The following is a 25,309-nucleotide window of genomic DNA, read 5'->3' as shown; positions in this document are numbered from 1 at the left end:
ATACGAGTAATTTTATCATTGCCGAATATATGCATATATACATATTTGTATTCAGGTAAATTGATGCTTAATTTTAAGCATAATAGTTTACACAAATTTTTACTGTGTCATTTCATTTCATTTAATCTCTTACATGAGTTGTCTCAAAAAAAGTCTTACATTCATTTTTAGAAGATTTTTAAAATTTCAGTTTAATTTTATATATGAGATACATACATGTATGTATCTCCTGTTTCACTGTAATGTATTTATATATTATGTTTATATCCGCCTTGTACAGTGTACACCCCTACCTCTTTCTATATATGTTACTTTTCTCTACCTTACGGTTGCCTGGAAGAGACCGCTGTTTTAGCGATAATGCCGCCTCTTGTGCATCTTTCTTAAACTTGACTAAATTATGTGTTTACTGGTTTACAATAAAGAGTATATTCATTTGATTTGATTTTGATTTAATTCATGTGTTTTAATATCTATCCACTCACGAATAGCGCACCCTTCCATACAAAATATCGGCGTGCATTCGTTGATTGATGCACGTGCACATGAAAAACGGCAAAAATTTGATTATATTTGTTAATGCATGCCGATAATTTAATGTAAAGTGACGCGCCTTTATATTAGTGTATAAACTACTATCATTGAAAGAAGCACTTATAATTGGTACGAATACAAAAATACAGATCCTATAATGATAATAATAGTTATATCAGGGCCTTTATTCCAATATATTATTTAAATAGTGTCAGATAAAAATATATATTATAGAGTTACATTAAATTTTTATTTGCTCCGATCCTACTATATGTTAATACGAGTATAATAAATAAAAATTATAGCGCTGATCGATTTATCACCGGAAATATTTGAATACAAAATAATTCAATATATAATTTTAGTAACGACTAAATATTATCACGGTGATTAATCATCTCCAAATTATATTTACAAAACGTGTTATAAATGATGTCTACCACAATTAACTGGAGTTTTCGAATCGACGATTTTCGTTAAGAAATAGACTCATATCTCGTAAATATAAATCACACTTCCGATAGAACTCGGTACAATAACGGTTTGATAGTAATATCCATTCCTACTTATATTTAACATCATACTATATAATATTCATACCATATCAACGCTAATACTGAGTATTATATAGTACTGTATATAACAGTTTAGAGGGGTTGAATGACTCATTACAATTAAAGTGACAAAGATAAAATTTTAGCTACGGCCATCTTATAATTAAGAGTAAATCTAATTCTACACGTTCTATATAAAAACTCAAAACTTTATACAAGATTGTATAGTATCAGTAATTCCTGCTTGAAATCGAATTAAGCATTGTTACATAACACGAAAATATTGTTTATAAAAAAAAAATACCTTAACATTTCTCCTCTTTGTATTATTAACAAATAACTTATTAAAATATATAATTTTTATTCTTCTTCCGTCTAATTTTTATATAAGAATTATTATTATCAGTAAATATTATGATATTGAAAGATGTCTGTCAACATTTTTAGATTTCGAATTAATACGTTAGCAGATTTTTCAATAAATTTGAAGAATATTTTAAAAATAGTTTTCATATATTTTATATATTAATTTCCAATTTATTATATTAATAAAAACCGTTCCATAAACAAAATGCTTCAACAATTTCGATAAACGCTTGCAACTTTTCAGACTCGATTCCAAATTCAGAAACTTTTAAATATTTTCATATTATCAATTCAGGAAAGCATGGGCGGACAAAGCGTGAAAGGAATAGAAGCATTCGTGTGGATGAAATCCGATTAAAATAGAGCAAGACGCAAGAAAACGCCAGAGTGGGATTTGTGTAGCTGTAACCCGGTAACAGACGCGCGCAGCCCTGTACAAAACTGTGTATCCAGCCACGTGGTGCTCTTTCCCGCCCGAGAACAGTTCTACACGCTAGTTCGACGGCTCCACAGGCTTGGACGCACGTCTTTTTACTTTAAGACGCGTTAATCGTATTTCGAAACGAATCGAAACGCTCAAACTTTGAAGTGGACGAAAGGGTTTAGATAAATATGTAATAAAGTGTTCATTCGTGATCCATATTGATGTGAAAAATGTACGTTTGTCAAACATTCGTGATAGCGGTAGCCGGAAATTTTGCGGCGCTCAGCTAGATCAACAGGTCAGGTTCCGGGCGTTAATATTGTCTTACTCCTCCAAAATCTCATTTAATGCCATTTATTTTTATGAATATTTACGAATAGACGAAGTAATTATTAACCGCATTGTTTAGCTTGAAAGCTTTTTTAGTGTTTTTTTTTTATTGTTTCGCGTCGTTACCTTTTGTATTGTTGAAGTGATATAATAATAAATGAAGTCACTTACTTAAGTTTATTGTCATACGAATGATGAAGTTTAATGTTTTTACTGACAGTGTCTTGTGAAGATAAAATAATTATTGATTCTAATAGTAATGTTACATCTATTTGTTTTTTTCTTTTTTAATTTGATGTGATATTTTTAATTTAAATCATTATCGATTTATTTTATAAACTTTTTTAAACTTAAAATTCGCAACAAAATATAAAAATACAAAGTTGAATAAATTTCAATAACAAAATTAAAAATATTATTTAAAAACTTTATTCTCCTATCAAATTCAATTAAAAGATGATAAAGATAAAAATTAGAAAATAATAATACAGAAGTTTAGATGTTAGTGTGACAGCTCCATTTTCCTTCCATTTTTCATCAAAAACTCTATATCCGGATATGTAGCTGACCCAGTTTAAAAACATGCATTAAAAGATCAATCATTCAATCGATTAGGACCTTTCAAATAAATACATAGTAACTCCTTACTAAATGCGCTGTATGTGCTACTGGTTTAATATTAAATAATGTTTACTTCGTTTTTGATACAAAATTATATACATATATTTTTTAAAGAATACTAGGAATGCCCCAAATTAATTAAATAATTACTAATATTCCTATTTACCCCTCCTTTTAAGCTTATCACTTATGTTAGGTGTGGAGACGACAATAGCTCAAGGAGTCAGGATCGATCCTGCGACATCTTACATCGCTAGGTGGCCCGTAAACAATTGCGCTATAGACGCTTAAAATATTTTAAATATTTATTCATACATACATAAGCTACAACTAAAAACTTGTAACTAGCAAAATAAATTATCTCACCATCGAGTCCTTAACTTTGTATATTACATTAAATATATATATTGGACACAATGCCTTAGAATTTTAACATACGTGCCTTTACATACATTAAGAGATATGCCTGTTTAAAAGAAAGTGTTTACGTTTCAAACTTTTCTATAGTCTTACTTTATTAGTTTTAGTTACCTACCACGTTTATCAGAATTTAAAGTTGATATTTAAGTATTATAACAGTTGATAAATTGTTTTTATGTCCAGATCAAGTATAAAAATATGCATATTTCAATTACAAAATTGACAAAACAAATTAATAATAATACAAAGCAAATATTACAAAAGATATTTATCTCCGAAGTTTCGCTATCCGGACAATGGGGTCCTTTGAAAGTTACACGAATATTTGAAACCCTGGTTTTGTAATTAAGATATCTAAATCTCTAAGGATGTTCGTTCTTCGGGGTGAGATTACTGAAATTAAACTTCTCTTGTTTTAATTACAATACTATCGTCGTTCACAATTATTGTTTTATAACGGATTAAGATATTTAGATTCCATTCCAATTATTAGATTACTTGGTGGTAGCGCTTTGTGCAAGCCCGCCTAAGTAGATACCACCCTCTCATCAAATACTCTACTGCCAACAGCAGTATTCTATATTGTTGTGTTCCGGTTTGAAGGGCGAGTGAGTCCGTAAAAGTACAGGAGTGACATAAAATCTTAGTCCCCAAGGTTGGTGGCGCATTGGCGATGTTGGTAATGGTAAATGTTTTTTACAGCGCCATTACCTATGGACGGTGGTGACCGTTTATAATGGAATGGCCCATTTACTCATCCGCCTACCTAAACCATAAAAAAAAATACATGACAAGCTTATGTTAATTGTAACTTATTGATTAATAACAAAACGTTCTAAACAAGATTATATTGATCTAATAAAAGCTTAAAACGTATTATTCGATAAGTAATTAATGTATAACGTTTTTCATTAATTCTTTATTAATTCCTTCCAATTTACATTTCGGGCCGGTATTATGTTTAATTAGTGAAAATCTATCATTGAAACCTAATTGAATGACGTATATACAGATTGTATTGGGTTCTCGTTTATATTAAATTATAATAATATAAATTAATAATAATCTTCTCGTTTACTATTTTACATGCAATTATTTAGAAACGTTTATCAAAACCTACATGAATAAATTATACATTGATTTGTTTAATTTAATAATTAATTTATTATAATATAATAAAACGACAATATATTATGTAATTTATATATTATAATAGTTGAGTTCATACCGTATCTTACAAACGATGGTAGAGCCATTCGGAACTTACATACACACAGTAACATTTAACCAAAAGAGAAGTTAAATTATTGTACATATTATACGGTGCGCTTCCAATGTTGAACAATGAACTCTAAACATATCTGATAACGATTGCAGATAATAAGAATTATATTTATCGTAAATGTAATGAAGAGTAACAGTAACCTCTTTTTTATGAACCAAACCCTGCGGTTCAATGCTGAGATCCCAAGAATGTTTTTTTTTATTAATGCTACTTAGTTGTTTACATACTACATTTGCTTGGTGGTAGGCCTTTGTGTATCCATCTAGGTAGTGTTAACTTTACATATTGTACAGCCAATCAGCATAACTATGTATTGTTGTGTTCTGGTTTGAAGGGTGAGTGAGAGAGTGCCAGTGTAACAAACTGAGTTTACTTAATAGATTTTTTTTACTAGGCTGTCGGCGCGTTGGTGATGTAAAGAATGGTTAATATTTATCAAAGCGACCAACGTCTATACTTCTAATACGATGGACTGCGGTCTCCCATTAAAGAGAAGTTTGGAAATAATTACCAACGTCTATTGTAGTCGGTGGATACACATGCGGCACAATTTCATCCGTCACATACATGATTTTTCAATATTTTCTTTCACCGAGTACGAGATGAATATATATACTCAATAGTGCTTTTCCAGTTTCGAATACAAATCTTCAATGAAGATTTACTTAAATATTAAATATTAATTTAACGAGAAACTGAAATGGAACGTATACGAATTATTTATTAATTCAACGAATTTAACATTCGAATAAAATGGTTCTTATGGAATGGTTGAGTTGATCGCGTTGTCAGATATCACAAACAGAGCTCTTCAAACTTTCGTAACGATCAGTAACTACTGTACTCATCACTAAATCTTAAGTTATCTAAATACTAATAGATTCATCCTATAATACACTAAATCTTTCATTATTGCGCATCACACGCATGCTTTCTTGTTTACGTTGCATTTATTGGAAGCTTGCCCCAAACTGTAAAGTTGACTAAAGACAATATCTATTTTGTTTGCATGTAAACATTATTTGCACATATAAATATATCACGACAGATAATTAATATATTTGTCGACACCTCGTTGGTCTAATGAAACTGGTTAATAAGGCTGCAAAACCTGGGGTGCCAGATTGGAATCACCTTTCGGGCATTAAAAAAGTCAATAATTCATTTCATAGCAGCAGTTCTGATTTACGAAGTATGCTGTATTACACTCTCGCGCCTTGGAAAACACGTAAAGCTACCGACTCTGTGCCTGATCTCTTGCCAGTTACGTTAGATTACTTTTCAATCAACTATAAAATTGAAGAAATCGATAGAAGAATTAGGTGCACATGACATGTTCTATAAAAAATCTGCAAGATTAATACAAGTATTGAAATTGCCAGGGGTTGCAAACATTTAATTACAAGGGCGTTATTATGTATCATTGATGGTAACTCGTGTCCACCACCAATATCAGTTATTTAGCACATCAACAGGTTAGGTTTTCGTTTTACCAGCTTTAATTTCGATTCAGCCAATAAATCAAGGAATATTATAATTTATATGTAACGTTTGGCAATTCATTAGAATGCCAATGTATGTCTCAGCCGAGTGAAGCTTATCACCTACAATTAAGCAACTAATGGTATCATCATCTATTTTCATAGCGTCAATAGTAATAATAAATTTAATGTTAGTACGTATGCAGGCTAATAAAAATTACATTAAAGAAATTACATCCCAGACAGCAAACTAGTCAGAACACGTGTATCGTAATGGAATATTGCGGGTTCAGACTCGGACCGGCTTATTAATTTAAAACATATATATATATATATATATATATCAGCCATGGAAAGAAAAAATATTTTTAAAAATCGAAGTGAAAATTCATATTGACACTTAAATTACAGAATTGAAAACATCTCCCTGTATAGATTAATAAAAGTCAGAGAAGACCTAAATTTACACAGTTTGTCTGTAAATTACGTGACAGAATTTGTTGTCGGCATGTTCCGTTAAAATCAATACTATTCCATTCGGGTACTTCGACTCAGAAATACTATAAAACAATGTTATTATTGTATATATACCGTTTGTATCAGTTACGATGAATGTTGTTTAGTTACGAACTTTCAGAACATTGCTATGACTAACAGTGAGCATTTTATCTCAATTATAGTTTCAGTACAAAGTTTCATTTCGTATCGCTAGTAAATGCACGAATGAGAAATAGCAAAAACTATATTTATATATCCCTTAAATTATCTTCAATTAATTAAAATATAAATATGCTCGTATATTTATAGAACAATAAGCTATTTTCAATCGGATAGGGAGGCAGATGTGCATATGTGCCACCAGATGGTGAGTGGTCACCACCATTTTATTTTATTTTCAGTAGGACAACCAACCGTAGATACAATATAATATAAATAAAAATACATTTCACAATTATCTTGGCAAATGTTCTACTGTTTACAGGTAGTCTCACCATGCACTATCACATTATACAATATGCATAAACGAAATAATAAACATTAATCAATAAAGATAATATTAATGTATGATTATATTCATAATTTATAGATATTGGTGCCGTAAGAAATATTAACTATTTCTTACATCTCCCATGCGCTACCAACCTTGGCAACTATCTCTTTCTGCCTTTAGTCACACTGGCTCACTCTCCCTCCGAAGCGAAAAACCTAACCTACCCAGGTGGACTAGCACAAAACCCTGCCACTGAGACAAGTGATTTACATTCATCCCTCAAATAAAGCTGAGAATATGCATATGAATGGTCTCTATTATATATCCAAAAGCCCAATGGGCCAGGTTCGAACCTGGGACTAGTTCGTGGCTAAGCCGTTAACCTTATTAGTACTTAGACACATTTAATTCAATTTATATTAATTTCTATAATAATTTGGGTGATTTAATTCCAATATCTTAAAAAAACGTGATAAAAGCACGAAAGTTTACAATATGCAAGATATCAACGGAGCTTGGAAAATAATCTTTGATCCGAGCGCTTTACGGACAAACTTTTGCAAAACGAAAACGAATAAGCCAAAACTTTGTAACGAGATTGATAACCTCAAAATTATCCACAGAAAAGTCCGTGGCATGGATGTAACCCGATATACAGATTACTGTTATTGCCTAGCGGATTAAATCTTGGCTCCAATATTTGTAATACTTGGTACAAATTTAGGAAAATATATTTAACTTTTCAATGTATTAATTTGAGAAATATTGAAACTAACAACTTTCTGGTATACGATTTATACATGAAGAAGATGCATAAATATTTAACACAATCGTTTTTTTTTTGTTTCTGTTGGCACGTTATGAAAAAAATATTAGAATATTTTTTTTATGATGCGCATGCACTGGGCGACTTAAACAAATACATGACGACAATGCTCGCTAAAATGCCATTTAAGTGTCAAGTTGCTCGAAGAAGACAATTTCAGATCTTATCTTATCTTACATAGATATTTTTATTACAAATTTAAATGGCGATTGTTTACATTTGTGAGTATTACAGCAGAAAAAAGAAGAAATTACATGTAACATAATAATTATTATTTTATAAGTTATAAATAAGTTTATTATTATTATTTCGTTGTTAATAATTATTTGCATGCAATTATAATTATTATAAAATAAAAACAATAGATACTTATTAAAAAAATATTACATATAATAAAGAGCCGAGATGGCCCAGTGGTTAGAACGCGTGCATCTTAACCGATGATTTCGGGTTCAAACCCAGACAGGCACCACTGAATTTTCATGTGCTTAATTTGTGTTTATAATTCATCTCGTGCTCGGCGGTGAAGGATAACATCATGAGGAAACCTGCATGTGTTCAATTTCAGCGAAATTCTGCCACATGTGTATTCCACCAACCCGCATTGGAGCAGCGTGGTGGAATATGCTCCATACCCTCTCCTCAAAGAAGACTTTAGCCCAGCAGTGGGAAATTTACAGGCTGCTAATGTAAAAATGTAAAATATTACATTTAGTAAATCTTTCTTTGCCTCATCTAGTAAGACATCGAGTTTAACGATTTAATATAGATTATATTGGATCCAAATTTGTACTAAGCAGGAAAGAAAGCTAAAAAATATGTCGGTCTTTTTTTAGGAAATGTAAACAGTGAAAGGCATTTGAGTGCTAACATTGAATACGCTGCTACTAGGAAGAAGGAAGGAAGGTGACAAACATATAAACATTTGTTTTTATTTATATAAATGTATCTAAATGATTATACAGAAGCGACTTGAAACACGGGATGTGCTTCCAACGGCTGTCTGATACTTCCTAGATAGTCATCCGTCTAAATAGAGAGTCAATCAATGCAGTATTTGATGATATATGTCTAGAGTTTATAGACTTTCAAAGCTGAAAACGCGTCGAAAAAAATTGTGGCCAACAGTTACACCGTGTGACCGTACACACGTATTACTAGTAAGGAAGTATGACGACCAAGATAATAGAGTTGGCCCGTTTCTTTTAGTTCTTTTGTAGTACGAAAATCTACATAGATATTATATAAATAATCTAAGAACTTTAAAAAAACAAATATGATTTGCCAAGTATGTAAATAGCAACTAACATAAGTTGTACTGGACTAAAAAGACATATTTGAAAATCGAAAAGAAAAGGTCATTGACCTTCCATGTATTTCCATTGTTTATTATGACGATGATGACACCACCATGTATTTCATTTTAGTACATTAGACTACTGTGTTGCCGGTTTTTCACGGTTGTGTCAACATTCCGAACCTGTGACGGTTTTTATACACATAATTTTAATCCTGTATTTTTACTATTGGGTTATATTAATAAAAGCAGTATTCATTTTAAAAAAAAATAGTTTTTGATGCTAACCACAATTTCATTTTATTTATTTATTTGTTTTTTTTTTCATTAAACAATTGTTAATAGGTTTGTGTGCTCAGTTAGACTTTTAAAATTTTTCTGTTAAAGATTATTTACCCTTAACGATAGTTTTATGAAATCGTAAATAATATCTATTAAAATTAGAAATTATTTTTTATATAGTACTTGATATCGATAGTTATATTTTCGATTCATATTAACGATTCAGATATGATTGATAACACAGAAACAGACTGTTGTTAAATGTGCATTACGCTATATTAATTCTGCCGTCAATCGAAATGGTTCTAAAACAAGAAATTCCTCAAATCATACGTTTAAAATTACTCTTTGATTCGTATTTGATTGACATTAATGAAAGATTAACCCAATTTATAGCAGCGATTGTGGAGGCAGGTTTCAATGACAAAACGATATCGCTCAAAATTTTACGTTCATTGTAAAAAAAGTTACAAAGAATTGTTGTAAAAACTAAATATAACTTTTTTAGTCTATTTATAATGAAACGATCAAATAAATTATTTTATTGAGTAAAGCCGTTTAGTCTATTATTATTAATTTCAAATATATATTTAGTTCAACGTTTAGGAATAAAAGTATAGCGATCTTATGCGAAATGTTCTGAGCTCGATAGTTGTGATATTTTTACCAATGTCATCACGTCTAAACGTAAATTAAAACTTCACTATTGATTGATTACTGAAAATCCCGTGACGCTTTTATTAAAATAACTCATACTAAGCCTACAGTCGAAGCATATCAGTTTAGATTTGAGGGCGGATATGATAACGTGAATCTAGTACCTGTTTTTTATCAGCAATTGAGCAATACAGTCACTGTCAGATGTATCAACCAAGTGTTACGTAAATTAATCAATATATAAAATCTATAAAGGGAAAAAAAGTTAAAGTTTAAATCAGAACGAATGTGATGTTATGAGATAGCGACGATTCGACATATTTATTGTATGAAGAACCGATATGGCTCAGTGGTTAGAATATGTGAATCTTAACCGAAATGTGCGTTCGAACTCAATTTATGTGTACACTGTCTCGGGCTCGTCGGTGTAAAAAGTATCTTGAGAAAGTCTGTGTGTTCAACAAAATATGAAAATCTTTCATAGACGTATGCATCGACTAGCATTGAATCATTGTGATGGAATAAGTATCGAGCGTTTTTTTTTTTAAACCGAAGAGGAAGCTTTATCTATTTTATAATATTGCTTGGGTTTTAGACGCGATCATATCTTTTTATTTTTCTAGTATATATTAGTATATATACTAGATATCATATCATACACCTGAATACTTATATTATACAGTTATGACGTTCGTTTTTGCTTACATAATATAACTTAATAATAAATAAAATCTAAATATATGAAATCAAATTAAACTTCATTTAATTAGGCTTCTACAAATACACTTGAATTGTCATTTTACAGAGTCGTATTAAACGTATGCCATGTCTGAAACGTGGATTTTACCGACAAAAACCGACAAAAGAATGAGTTGTTACTCTTTTACAGCTTATGAAATACAAAATTGTTTCAGTTAAACAGTATAATATTTATATGATTTAACCGACCTGAAAGTCAACAAACAAACAATGTTAATTCGTTTTCGTATTTGTTAATATACATATATTGTAATATATATATACATATATACCTATATTGAAACAAAGAAAAATCTTTCTTAAAATTATTATTTATTTATATTCACTATTTTTTATTCTTGTGTGAGATTTAATTTTGACAAAACATGATCCCTTTGAAGTTAAGCATTTAAATACCGACTGTTGTAAATATGCGTTCTCATATTTTTAACAAAAGCTATCAATCAGAATGTAACATACGACATCAATGTACCAAAGTGAAAACATAATGCCGTTCTTACATTACTTTTGTATCAACTTTTTTACGTCTGATATTTCAGTGTCACGCATATTAATACAACATTTAAGTGTTTAAATAAAATGACATATTATGATCAAAAATAAATTATCTATATTTTTCAGAACTTTAATTTTTTTAAACGACTTTAAATCTCTTCTTCGGTGCCTATTTCTTTCATAGTACAGTGTATTAGTTGTTGACAAAATTGTAATTTCTTACATTGACAATATACTCATTGAACTCATTGAAGTCATTGAAGTCATTGAACTCATGCTTTATATTACTAGCGCACGTGATACGGTTTTCTTATATTCAATAAGATTGATTATTTGATATATTCTAGAGATGGTAGTCTAAGTATTATAGTAAGTGACTCGTGCTAGACTAAAGTACTATTTCAGTATATTCATCAATAAGTATATTGTAAAGCATAAAAGCTTTGCATTGCTGTGTTGCAGTTTGATACGTTAGTAGCTAGTGTAATTACAACGAGTACATTGCATTGTAAAGCGTATGGTTTACAGTATATTTTAAGCAAATACATTACACCTCTAGCAGTGGCTGTTTTTATGAATGGTCGTAACCTACCACTAAAAAACTGTTCTGCTATTGTATTTGAACTTTGAAAAAATGACGTATCATGCGGTTTTATAATGAGTATTATAAACAGATAAAACAACACGTTTGAACAGGCGATTGCGTTAAGAGTTCCATCAGTTGAGCAGATAAAATTAACGATCTATATCCGGAGCTAATGACAGCTTTCGTCTTACGCGTTGATGTAGAATTCTTAGCTCCGTGTATCTCAGTCTACGCATTGTCGTTTTAAAATAGAATGCCCATTTCACGGAGCGTAGCGTAGATTTATACGATAAGACTCGCCCATACGGATACAATGACTGTACTATCGAAAGCTCAGTTATTTTAATATATTGTGTAGAATAAAACAATTCAATAAAATTCAATTCAATAAAAACAATATTGCCATAATAATTATTTAAGTCGCGTATTATAAGTAAATATACTATGTTATGAATGAACTGCACCCGTTCATTGTGGCAATGAATAATATCTTACTGCTGCAACCGATACATTTGTCAAAAATCATTCCGTCACACACCACATCCTTAAGAAATAATATATATATATACATCGTTGACCTTGCTGACCGATAAATATTCTCTGTATTCCCTTTCCTGTTATAAGTCAGTTCAGATCGTCGAAGGGTTGCAACCCTTCTCTCGCCTCATAAATCAGTGCGGGATGCACAATTTTGCGCGATGATGATCGAGATTTACGCGCAATAATACGTAAAAATAATATATCGGATATCTATAGCGTAAAAATAAGCCGAAGATTCCCTTGATGTTGTATTATTCAATATGAAGTTATCAATAATAAAATATTGTTATAATTACCATAATTACAAAAGCAAATTACGTGAGAGAAGGCACTTTACTAATTTGTTTGGTTTTAAAATATGTAAATCGACCAGAAAATATTATTTTATTTAGATTTTCCGATATTGATTAGCGAGAAAAAAGATTTTAATGCTACTCGAATAAGACACCACGATTAAAACCAGGAGGATACATATATTTTTTATATTTCCAACTGTAGTATCTGCAAATTACATTTTTAATATGTAAACTTCTTTGACCTATTTAGCCCTTTTGGAGACGCATTTCCAAAAATATTTCCTCAGTGCTCACTTACGCCATACAGAATAATTGTAACAAAAAAACATGCTTCTAAACCCAATCGTTGCATTGTATACCAGTCAGTTAGTTTAGAGTTTAATTAGGTAATTTTCTTTGTACATATATATTTTTAATATACTTTTATTTATGAATTTATTCTTACTTACATATTGTTATAACAGGTAAATAAAAACAGTCGATGTATATGAAGTAAAATAAAAATATTGGAGTTCCGTTAGAAAAACAAGCCACATAAAAAATGAAGCTGAGATCATATTTACCGTATAATATTTTCTTTTATCTGTAAAATTAAATACCAGTATCCTCGATACCAAAAACATTTTATGCGAGGGTACATATATAATATAATATTTATATCAAAATTTCCCTTGGAACATAAAAAAAGGATAGCAAAGATCGAAATACCAATTAAACTTAACCAATAGCAAGAGCCTGTAAAATTTCATCATCCATATTTCGAGGTAGAGCTATAATATTCTTTGCTTAATATGCGACTTCACTCGAGTTTAAGGAGTTTGGTCGTCAGGAGTTAGGCATAAAAAAGTAAGCCTATCCTTTCTTGAAGTCCAAGTTACAAGCCACAGACAGATAGATACAAATATTTACTTTCACATTTATAATATTAGAATAGATTACTTGTTTTATATATTTTCATTATAGGATGGATTACGTGGATCCTTAAATCGTATCGTGGGTTCAAATCAAATTATTATTACTTTTAATTATTATATTATTCAGCTTTGAAATTAGTACATTAACCTATCTAACAAGTGTATTTTATTTCAGACACATGAAATATAAAATCTTATTCCGTGGTTTCCGGCGTATGGAAAATGTAAACAAGACTTATTATTTATTGTGTTATTATTATTTTGTGTTATTTATATAAAGAAAAGTTGTGGAAAGAGCAATCATACTGCGCGTCTGCCTCCTTACTTTTAATATAAAACATATCTTCTAAGATAAATAAAGCGATGATAAGACGCCGTCAATAGTCAAACTTTGTAAGGGAACTTCTTGTATCAACTATAACATATATTATTCCGAGTCATATACAACGTCAACCCGCAATTTACTGTGAAAAAGTACCAAGTTTTTTTAGAAGTTACGTCATTGCTTGGCTGTAAATATCAAATACACGAAACAAGAATATACAAATCATAAAAAATCATGGACTTCGTATTAGTTGATACTCATACATGACTAATAAATTCATACAAGTCTATGTATAGTTTGAACTTGAATTTAGAAATAGAAAAATTCGGAAAAGTCATGTTTTTTATTGTTAGTTTTATAGTAAATGTTATTCTGTATCATGAAAAATTTCTATTTTGAGTACATTAAATCATTGTGTAAAAGCTATAAAACAGGCGACGTTTTGACTCAACTTATAACAGCACAATTTGCAAAATGCTAGCGTTAGTTTTCTGTAATGATCATTTAAATAAATATTTATAATTTTCGTTTCGTTTCGACTCGAAGAATTAACTAATAAAATTAAAATAGTAATGATGTGAACATTTCTGATACGAGTTAATCACGTGACGTCACATTTCCTTTAGTCAATATAAAAATAAGACGCAAATGCCATTCTGAATTTATTTACATGTAAGCATTAAATTTCGGTTTAATATTAAAGACGTAATAAAATTACAGCAGCAGTTTTGTTAATTGATTATACGATAGTGTGTATATGTCTTATATTATATATATAACGATAAAATTGTTAATATCGTTAAATTGTATTCTGTCTCACCAAAAAGTCAAAGTTTATCCTCTCGGACAGAGAGTTGGTCAACCTGACGGTCAACTCTTGCACCGCAGTCGCTCATTGGTCGAATCAAATAGCGCGCGACTCCAGTTTTTTGTTACATATTTCCGTCCCTTTTCACGATATCACTTCCAGAAATTGAGAGTGAGCGAATGCGAGAGGAAAGATGTTTCAGATCAAAGAGGATGTTTTGATTGTAATCATTTCATATCATCACAATGCTTACGACTTACTATATACGTAATATAGTAGTTTTTCTAATCCCAAGTTAAAGAGTAGACCTAGAGTGGAGGGAAGTAGAGTAGACTAGTTTATCAGTTTATTCTTATTCATAAGTAAATACTAAGGAGTTTTGTTTTTTTAATTATAATGTGTGTCGAATGTGGCAATCGAAAAGCTTTATCACATATACGGCTCAGCCTTCTTCGTGCTCTATCTCGAGAACCGTTAATTGTATTATGTTTCGTCTTAGATTAAATTTACGAGACTGCTTTTCTAGTAACTTGAAATATAATTCAAAGTAAATAAAATAATAAAAAAATGAAATTAGATATGCTGCCCTATGAGGATATTCAGGGAAATATGTCAAAATAAACATTTAGAACCTTTTTTTGGCTTTAATTTATTTACGGTAGTGAAATTTATTATAAAAAAAAAAACAAAAATGTATCCAATATTGTTAAACTTTAAAGCTATTGTTGACTGCGAATTTTGTTTAATCATCTTTTATTCAGAGGCTACACATATATCACTGTGTTTAACTGTACTATTGGGTCTTCTGGTTAATTTATACACTGTTAAAATATTATAAATAGTAGAATGACAGGTACAATACATTCAAAAATTCTATTTCATGGAATTGTACGAGTGTATTATAATGTGATTTCTAGACGACTTCTCGGGAACACGCCAACGAGAACCGGAACAAACTTGTGTCTGAAATGGTTTATTTTTTAACCAGAGTTTCGGTCTGGGGTCGGCTAAGCCTTGTCTAACGCAACTCCAAAAGACACAGGTTTTCGTGTTAACCGTTAAAAAGTTACTATTTGTCGTATCTCTACACTTTGAGAACATTACCTTCCTGCCACAGCTTTATCAGAATACTTGGCGTTATTATTTCGAGCTTTGTTTAGTTTTACGGTCATTTTTAAGGTAAAGCGAAATCGGCATTTAAAAAGCTTGACGTATGTACTTCACGTCGGCCCATTGTCTAAAACTATACAAGACACAAATATGGCTTTACATGGAGTACAGCTCTCATCTCTGGGCGAGGGCTCCTAAGTACCTGCTTCTTTTGTTTGTGGGAGTGGCTCGAATTATTGTCAAAGATCAAGCTCTTTCCGACCGGCTTGAACGTTCATGTTGGATCACTTTGCACCTTGTACCATTTTTCAAGTGAAATGTCACGAAAAGTTGTTTGCATTAATCCCGGCCGATAAATTTCTCCTTCGGATATCGCGTCAAAATCTCCTCCCAAGTTTCAGTAAGATTACCTTGATGGCCGAAAATCCACAACAGTGCGATTTTTATGTAATTTCTGCCTCAACCAATCACTCTGTGGAACCAGTTTTAGCGGTTTTCCCAAACTGATACGACTTGGGAATCTTCAAGAAAATAGTCTTAAAGTCATAAAGGCCAGCAACTCACGTCTGGGCTTGCAACCCCTCGGTGTTGCAAATGTCCAGGGGCGGATTTTATCTATTCCATAAAAAAGACAATTTATATTTAACTTGTACGTTAAAATATTTTACATTCAGTCTCATCTCCGTAACATTATAATCTCTCTAGGTAAATAAAAAATATTGTTATTTTGTAATGTAGTCCTCTTTGCGTTCCTAAAAATGCGTTGATAAAGCTTTGGTAAGTTGTTCTGAGTAAGTCCTTGAAGGCAAACCCAAAAGAGCAACTTTCATTTTCCTCGTGTATTTTTATGTATTTGTATTTCAATATAAACGATTCTATGTAGATCCTTATTCAAACCGGGTGGAACTGAAACGGGCCTAGTTAAACATAGAACATAAGAATGTTTTGTTAAATATATTTTTACGGGTAAAATAAAAACATAATATATAAATATTGTTTCACTTGTTATCGCAATTTCTAATCCAATCATAGGCTATTAAACGATACTTGTTTGTGTTTGTACACCCTAGTTCAAGGAAGGTGTATTAAGGCCGAGTGGAATGCTTGATATTGAAGTAAGTCTTGTGTAAACATCGTTTGGCGTCATCGGAGACGTCGCCAGGCGTCCCGACGCCTGACCCCTGAGGAAGGGGGAGAATAAATAAAACAATATCTTCACATTCCAAAGCTAGAAATAGGTTATTGCATATAAAAATTATATTAATATTAAATAACGAACATTCCAGAGCTAGAAACGGATTATTGCAAATTTTATTAATACTTACGTATTACAGAAGATTAAAACGCTGTAATATCTAAGTTTAATGGGTGTTTATTTTTTTTCAATTTATTTATTTAGAATATCAGCATTTGTTTAGTTATCTATATTAATATATGCGGCGACTTTTAGCAATGCCTAACTGAAAAAATACTAAAAAAATACACATAAAACTTACACCAAAAGATACAGCGCACTTTGGAAGATGTAGTTTATTATATTTTCAATCGCAATTAAATCTTAAACTACTTACATGTTATACGTGAATTAAATGTTTTTCTTTATAGTAAACTAGCGACCCGCGCCGGTTTCACACGGGTGCAATGCTGATACTAAATATACTACAGAATGGCTATAAAGGGCCATATTGATTTATATTAAATACACAATTTATTTAAGGTACTTAATTATTGGATAAGGATTAATGCTCTATTGCTTAAAATCGATTCGAAAATAAGCCATTATTTCTCGTAAAAAGTAAAGGATAAAAAATGATTGTTGCGGGCTATCCTTAAGAGATAGACATATACCATCACAGACTTTTTTGAAGACCTTTTTAAGGTATACAATACATAGTACATTATTTTGATTTATCTCGTAAGGTTCAGCCAGCGTTTGCAATATACGCGCAAAAAAATGTATTTATTTACGACATCACTTCAGAAATCTCTAAAATTATCAATGTTTCTCTACTATATTGTACATGTTTTATACATATAAACCTTGCTCTTGAATCAATCTATCTATTAGGATAAACCGCATCAAAATCCACTGTGTAATCTTAAAGTTCTAAGCATACATAGGGACAGACAGCGATAGGTGACTTTGTTTTATACTATGTAATATAATAATGATGACACAATTGTCATATTGAAAATTTATTATTATTATTTTTTGAATTATGGTATAAGTACGTTATTAATCGTAAATAGTATTATATAAAGTATTTTGAAAGCATTAATACAAAATCAAAAACAGGGCCTGTCAGCAAAATGTATCGATAGAGTGTGGGCTGGTTGAGTACGGTTAGACATACCATTTGGCACTGCGGAGTAGTCTATCGTGTGTATTTATATATAATGTTTTATTTGTTGGTCTTTGGCGACGCGGTATTGTCCGAAGATGGATTATAGGTTATCAATTTTTGAGATCTCATGAGAATCAATTCTTGATTCTTCTTCAATTTTATTATTTAATTTCTTGCGAAATAACTAGTACTTATATGCTTATATAAATATATTTAACAAATATATTTAACATAACATAATAATAATAACATATATATATATATATATATATATATATATATATATATATATGTATTATATTAATACAAAATAGACATTTTAAAATTCACATTTTGTTAATATTAAAAATATTAACTTCTATTCATTAACTTAAATGTAATAATAACTTATTTAGTAGGTTATATATAAAAGTCTCACAACTTATATTTTATTGTTATTTTGTTTTAGCTGTTACCGTGTCCACTAATAACAATAATCTCTAATCATTATGTCAGCGACGTGATTTCGACGCGCCCGATTCATTATAATGAGAAATATAGAATTCTCGAAAAATTTTGTATATTTCTCATTCATTGAGCGAAATCAAAATAACTTAATATATACATATATATGATCAGTTCCTATATTTAAAGATTCTTTCTTGACTTACGATCTTACCTATTGTTACCTATATATGTTACTTTTTATATCGATGCTCTGAAATCTACTCTTTGTAGACAATTCAAACATTGATAAAAAAAACTTGTTTCTTAAATATATCAAGCAGAAATTGGAAGAAACATAATTAAATGAAAACGTAAAAATAAAATCGTATTATTTATGCGTCATCTATTTGTTCTAAGGGCCGTTAATTTATCATATGAAATAATTTGTCTCTAATAAGAATTATTTACGAATCTGGTCCCACTAATGGAGAACTAGGTCATTATAACATTATTCTCATTATAAATGAGAGATTAAACAACAAAGAATAGAGCTAAATATTAAAAACTTAATTTAATAAGTTACAATTTTACCAAATAATTATATAAATTACGATTTTAAAGAATTAAATGTGTTTAAAACACAACCGTTCCAATTCACGCGCCAATTAAGGTTTTATATACTTATATTTTAAGTTTAAATAGTTACTTGTATCTCATACGGCAAGACCTAATTGATACAAATACATCAAAATATTCTTCATTCAAGTAGGATCATTAAAGCACTTTTTGAACCGTCATGTTACTTCATCAAGAAATAATGCCCAATTTTAAATTGAATATAACTTTTTTCTTACGAAGAAAAGTTGCTTTTACTAAGTACTGTTATAATATATGTTAATTGAATTTACTTCAATCTCTTCATAATATAAATATTTTCGAAGCAGATAATGGCCAGATTCTAGATGTAACTGGCACATCTCATTTACAATGCATGCATAATAATAATTGTTTATATTTACAGCGAAGGTACGCTATGAAAAACAAATTTGACACTAGATTATCGACTCGATCGTAAAATATTGAACATCGAATAACGGCTATACGCCATTTTGATTTGTGTTTCCTTTGAACATTTTAATTATTGTAGTCAAAATCATATATCATTCTCTGACATTTTACGATTGTGTTCTATGTAGAATTTTCGGTTTGTTCTTACGTAATATGTGTGTTATGAGCTTAATTGTTTATGTACGTAACAATATCACCATTTAACGGTTTCCTTTATTATTCATGGAAATTCGATTAACGTTATGAACGTGTAATTTTTAATCATGCCCGACACATGTTGCCCGTTCATTATAGAACGTTCGTACAATATTACCATCGATATAATCATTAACTATGTATTTTATGTATTTCCTATATAAATATACAGAAGCGATAAATGTTACAGAAACGTCATAAATTTTAATATGTAATTAGATACAAGAGCGGTTATATATTTTGTTAAGCAATGTTTTTAAATAGTTTAGTACTATCCTAACAATTGACAATTAATTGTTATGACTGTCAAAGAAAAACATTTGAAGATTAAAAATAATTTATTTTTCTTACTCCTTTAATGCGGGTTCCGCAGTCGCGTTATTACATCCTTGTCTAACTCTCCCGACAATATTTCGACGTCAAAAGTCATTGACTGCAAAAATATAATCGCATCTGCAACACAGAATCATAAAATTGAAGCAACAAATAAATCAACGCAATAGCAATATTTATTATCAACCAAACTAATGAGAGCTTTCATATATAAATTTAAACTATAGCATTATTTCACAAAAATCACTTATCTCTTCGAATCTCTCGTTCGCAAATCACTTTTTTGTCTTAATATATCAATAAGATAATTTGAGTATATTATCTAAAATCGTATATTTATTATATATAGTTTTTATTATGAAAATATAACACAAGACTCTCAATTAGAAAAGTCTTGTTACCGATCCATAAACGCACCGTGAAATCCGTTTACCGTTTTATTTACACGTAGTGGTAGTTACGTGACACTACGTTAAGCGTCAAGGCTGCAGCAGAAATGAATACTTTAGCAAGTGATATAAACTGTACTGCAGTTATAAGCGATTTCAAGTTTTGTACTGTAAGGATTTTATATTAAGTTGACGAAAAATACCATGTGAATACACATCATGGTTTATGCAAGAGCGTAAAACCGTCTTATCATTTTACATTACATTAACAACCTGTAAATTTCCCACTGCTGGGCTAAGGCCTCCTCTCTTTTAAAGGTTTGGAGCATATTCCTCCAATGCGGGTTGGTGGATACACATGTGGCACAATTTCGTTGAAATTAGAAACATGCAGGTTTCCTCACGATGTTTTCCTTCACCGCCGAGCACGAGATGAATTATAAACACAAATTAAGCACATGAAAATTCAGTGGTGCTTGCCTGGGTTTGAACCCGCAATCATCAGTTAAGATGAACGCGTTCTAACAACTGGGCCATCTCGGCTCTTAAGACTCTTTAATTAATAGATTATACTATGACCGAGTATGAGTTGTAATACCGTTTCCAAATTATTCGTAAATTATTATTAGATATATATTTCCTGTCATGGCAGACGAGTGAACGGGCCACATGGAAAGTGGTCACCATCGTCCATGACCGTCAGCAATGCCAGGGTCACAGCCCAGCCACTGCGTTGCCGTAGCAATCGGTGTTTATGCAATAATATTGTGACCTCCGAAACGTACATACTCTGATGCAAGTTTTGTTTATATTGGTTTAGTTTTTCTATTCAATTAGGCGTTACAAAAAATACCTATACATATATTAGTTTATAGATAGATTAATAATAAAAAATCACTATCGACTGCTTAGGTTCTAAGTAATGATTTTTTAACCAATAGGGGGATTTTGCTAGTCTTCATTTAACATTACGTTTATTTTTTTTAATATACGTAGGCGGACGGGCAATTGTGCCACTCGATGGTAAGTGCTAACTACCGCCCGTAGACAATGGCTCTTTAAAAAATATTAACCATTTCTTACAACGCCAATGCGCCATCAACCTGAGATATTATATATCTTGTGCCTGTTAGTTACACTGGCTCACTCACCGCAAACCGAAACCCAATAATACTGAGTGTTGCTGTTTGGTGGTAGAATATCTGATGAGGATGTGATACCTACGAAAACCCAAAACGCAAAACCCTACCACCAATAAAAAAACATTTATTAACATAAGAATTAATAACATTAAATGCTTAAATATATACAAATATGAATTAAAAATAGTTACTGTATAATAATATATATATAAATATTGACCGCGTGGAATGGTGGCAAGAATGCTAGCAGCTTTTCCCCGTTGAATCGCAATTCCGATCCTCTGGCTAAAAACGAACCAGCCCTCCGTCACCAGGCGAGGTTTTATACTTTTGATGAAGCTTTTTGCACTACTACTCCAAAGGCCAAGTGTTTGACAGCAAATTGGACAAAAAAGTAATTTACCACCAATTACACATACCTAAAAAAAAAAAACCTTTTTGTATCAATAATTATCGCTATAAATAAATGATCCCCTTTTAATAAAAGTTCTCTTTGTATTAAGAACTCATTTTAAAAATATAAACCAACAATGTTATTAGTCTTAGCGTCACATAAGTACACTAAATGTCTGAATATGAATTAAGCGTGAACTCGTAAACATACTGTGACGCCGCTCTTTAAGTAGGACATCAGAATTATTACTTGTTAGTTAAAATGTTGCTCAGATCTACATATCAAAAAGCTAATCCCTATATTACGGAGCTGCGATGGCTTAATGGATAAAATATGTTAATTTTAGACGAAGATCGTTGGTTTAAATACAGACAGGCACCATTTCTTTTTTATGTGGTAAATTTCTGTCAAATTCATCTCGTGCTCGGTGGTAACGAAAACATGGTATTCCTGTATGACTTTCTGATATATGTGTATTTACCCACCAGCCCTGGAGCAGCATGGTGTATGTTCTTACAACGTTAAGAGTAATTCTGTGCCCAGCAGCGCGAACTAACAGACTAATACTACATATTGCGGGATCAATGTTTAAACTTATTAATTTAAATAAGTTTTTCTAGCGGAAATTACAAGTACTTTTTTAACTTTAATAACTAATTATTTTAGTGCTTCTAGCAACTGATACTTTACAAAAATCCTTTAAAATGAATTTATTTGCTCACTACTCTAGCAGATTTGTCTATGGTCTGGTTAATCGCTAATCTACTAAATTATTGTATGACCTAAACCAAAACATAATACTCTATTGAAATTTGACAACCTACATAAATTTAATCCAATTTTATTAATGTTTAATACCGTGTGTAAATATTTCGAAACTTGAGCGAACATTAAATGAGCGTTAATGTAATCTGCACAACTGTATCACTAAATTCTGAACCAATTTCGATAAAAAAATGCCACTACAACGCAAAAATTCTCATTAATAGTATAACAATATATTTTTTTTATTTACATCAGACTTATTAACATTAAATCTTTAACTATACACAGATAAGAAATAAAAATAGTTACTATATAAATAATTACAGCGTGAAACGGCGCGGTGCCGAGAATGCTAGCAGCATTTTTTCGTTGAAACGCAATCGATCTTCTGGGCAAAAAATTAATCAGCCCCTCTGTCACTGAGGTAATAAGGCGAGATGTTATACTTTTAATGAACACTTTTTTTTTTGCATCACTTCTCCTAGGTCCAAGTTATGGTCTTGGTTAATTTCTATAAAATTGTCACAGATAATCGTAATCAGCTGTCTTGATTGGTCGTAGACTAATATCAAGCATGTTTTAAATCAGTCATCAGGGTTAATGACCTTGGGCTTTCACGATTGTTTGAAAAGTCTCGTGATATTCCTAGAAATAAACTGCACTGCAGCTATACCATATATATGTAAAGAACAACTAGGGAACGACTTCATTAGAATAACGTTTAAATCTTCATGTTAGATTTAATAACATCTACCCATTCTTGGTGCTTTTCGCAATTGATTCTAGTAGTAGTAGATTTATACTTAATGAATTATTTAATATGAGAATTCAAATTTGCCTGTTAGAGCCTACTTCTATATATTTAATAGATATTTGATAAAAAATACCCAAGTTCGTATTTATATACTAGCTGTGCCTGCGACTTCGTGAATATGAATTTAATCAAATAGTTATTGTTGTAGCCTAAGTTACTCCTTATAACATCATTTTTCTGCCAGTAAAAGTCCCGTCAAACTTGGTCCAGCCGTTCCAGAGATTAGCTGGAACAAACATACAGACAGACAGACAAATGTTGAAAAAATTTTATTTTTGTATAATATATACCGTGTATACATATGGATTAAGTTAAAAGCGGTTAATTTAATCTTACAACAAGACACTCCATTTTTATTATATGTATAGATTTTATGTTAATTATCTCTGTGGTTTTAAATAATATACAAGTCAGAGGTTATAGTTATATTATAATTTTATTTTTTCAGACGCGAATATGGAGACTGACAAGATGTCGACCGCCTCGTCCGTGGGCGCTGAGCGGCGACCGTTGATGCAAGCACTCGTAATCGAACGGAGAATTCTATTCGCTTGTACGATATTAATTGGTCTCTGTACATTCGTTTGGATCACAGCTGTTTGCACCGAGAAATGGGTCCATATCCAAACTGAGAATGGTTAGTAATATATTTGTTTATTGCACACTATTGTATGAATTGGATAAAGGATGTTTAAATCGAGCACAGACTTCTTTATTTCGCATATAGACTCGTGCAATAGAAACATATTTAAAAAGAGGCTAGTAGAGATAATTGTTGCTGTTAGTTATTTATTTAGTATCGTTAAACAAAACAAGGTTCAAACATTTTTAGTATTAAATTTATTTAATTAAGATTTTTTTTATCTTAATTTATAATTTACCAATTTTGTGCAGGCATGGGCAATATACTATTCAGCGATACTTTGTATTTAGACACACAGACTAAAAAACGTTTATATATAAATAGCATTACGTCAGATTACGCGTAAATATAATCGGTTTTACCTATAGATATTGCTTAGAGGGCCATGTTAAGCAATAGAAAGGGTGGGTTAAACTCGTTAAATAATATTATAACAGCTGTGTCTTAATCATTCTATGTCAAATCAACCATCATAGAAATAGAGACATCATTATTTAAATAAATCCCCGCGAAAGTTTATTACTAACTTATTAAAAATAGGAATTAAAAATTCTTATCACAGACCGTTTACAGTCTGCTTGCATTGTTTAAACTGGAAATAAAATGGTATTCTTTACAAATAAATCAGAGCCAATGGACTGTGGATGTGGTGGATTTTATCCAAGATTGCAAGTAAAAAAAAAACGATTAAATAAAATTTTATAGCAAATAATTGTTACTCTGTAATAGATTTCAATATGATTTTAATACTATATAATACATAGTTTATTTATAATATATTCGTTGTATTTATGTTTGAAAATTTGGAAACAGTCACCGTACACGAATAGAACGAACGAACATTTGGTAACGTTTTCTTTTGTTACGTAGCGAGTAATAAATGAACGGTCTGAG

The 25,309-nt window shown here is 30.8% G+C and overlaps 1 protein-coding gene across 1 annotated transcript in view; it reads left to right on the top strand.

The window, feature by feature from the left end:
* The first annotated feature begins 1,899 nt into the window (after positions 1 to 1,899).
* Positions 1,900 to 25,309, top strand: part of LOC113395062 (uncharacterized) — a 44,548-nt gene continuing 21,138 nt past the window's right edge. The window contains exons 1-2 of the mRNA XM_026632606.2: positions 1,900 to 2,176; positions 24,221 to 24,409. Of these exons, the coding sequence (XP_026488391.1) occupies positions 24,229 to 24,409 (181 nt within the window). The 5' untranslated portion in view covers positions 1,900 to 2,176; positions 24,221 to 24,228. The remainder of the gene's footprint in view (positions 2,177 to 24,220; positions 24,410 to 25,309) is intronic.

This window comes from Vanessa tameamea, chromosome 9 (genome assembly GCF_037043105.1).
Source record: "Vanessa tameamea isolate UH-Manoa-2023 chromosome 9, ilVanTame1 primary haplotype, whole genome shotgun sequence".
Classification (NCBI taxonomy): domain Eukaryota; kingdom Metazoa; phylum Arthropoda; class Insecta; order Lepidoptera; family Nymphalidae; genus Vanessa; species Vanessa tameamea.
This window is presented reverse-complemented; position numbering and strand designations above follow the sequence as displayed.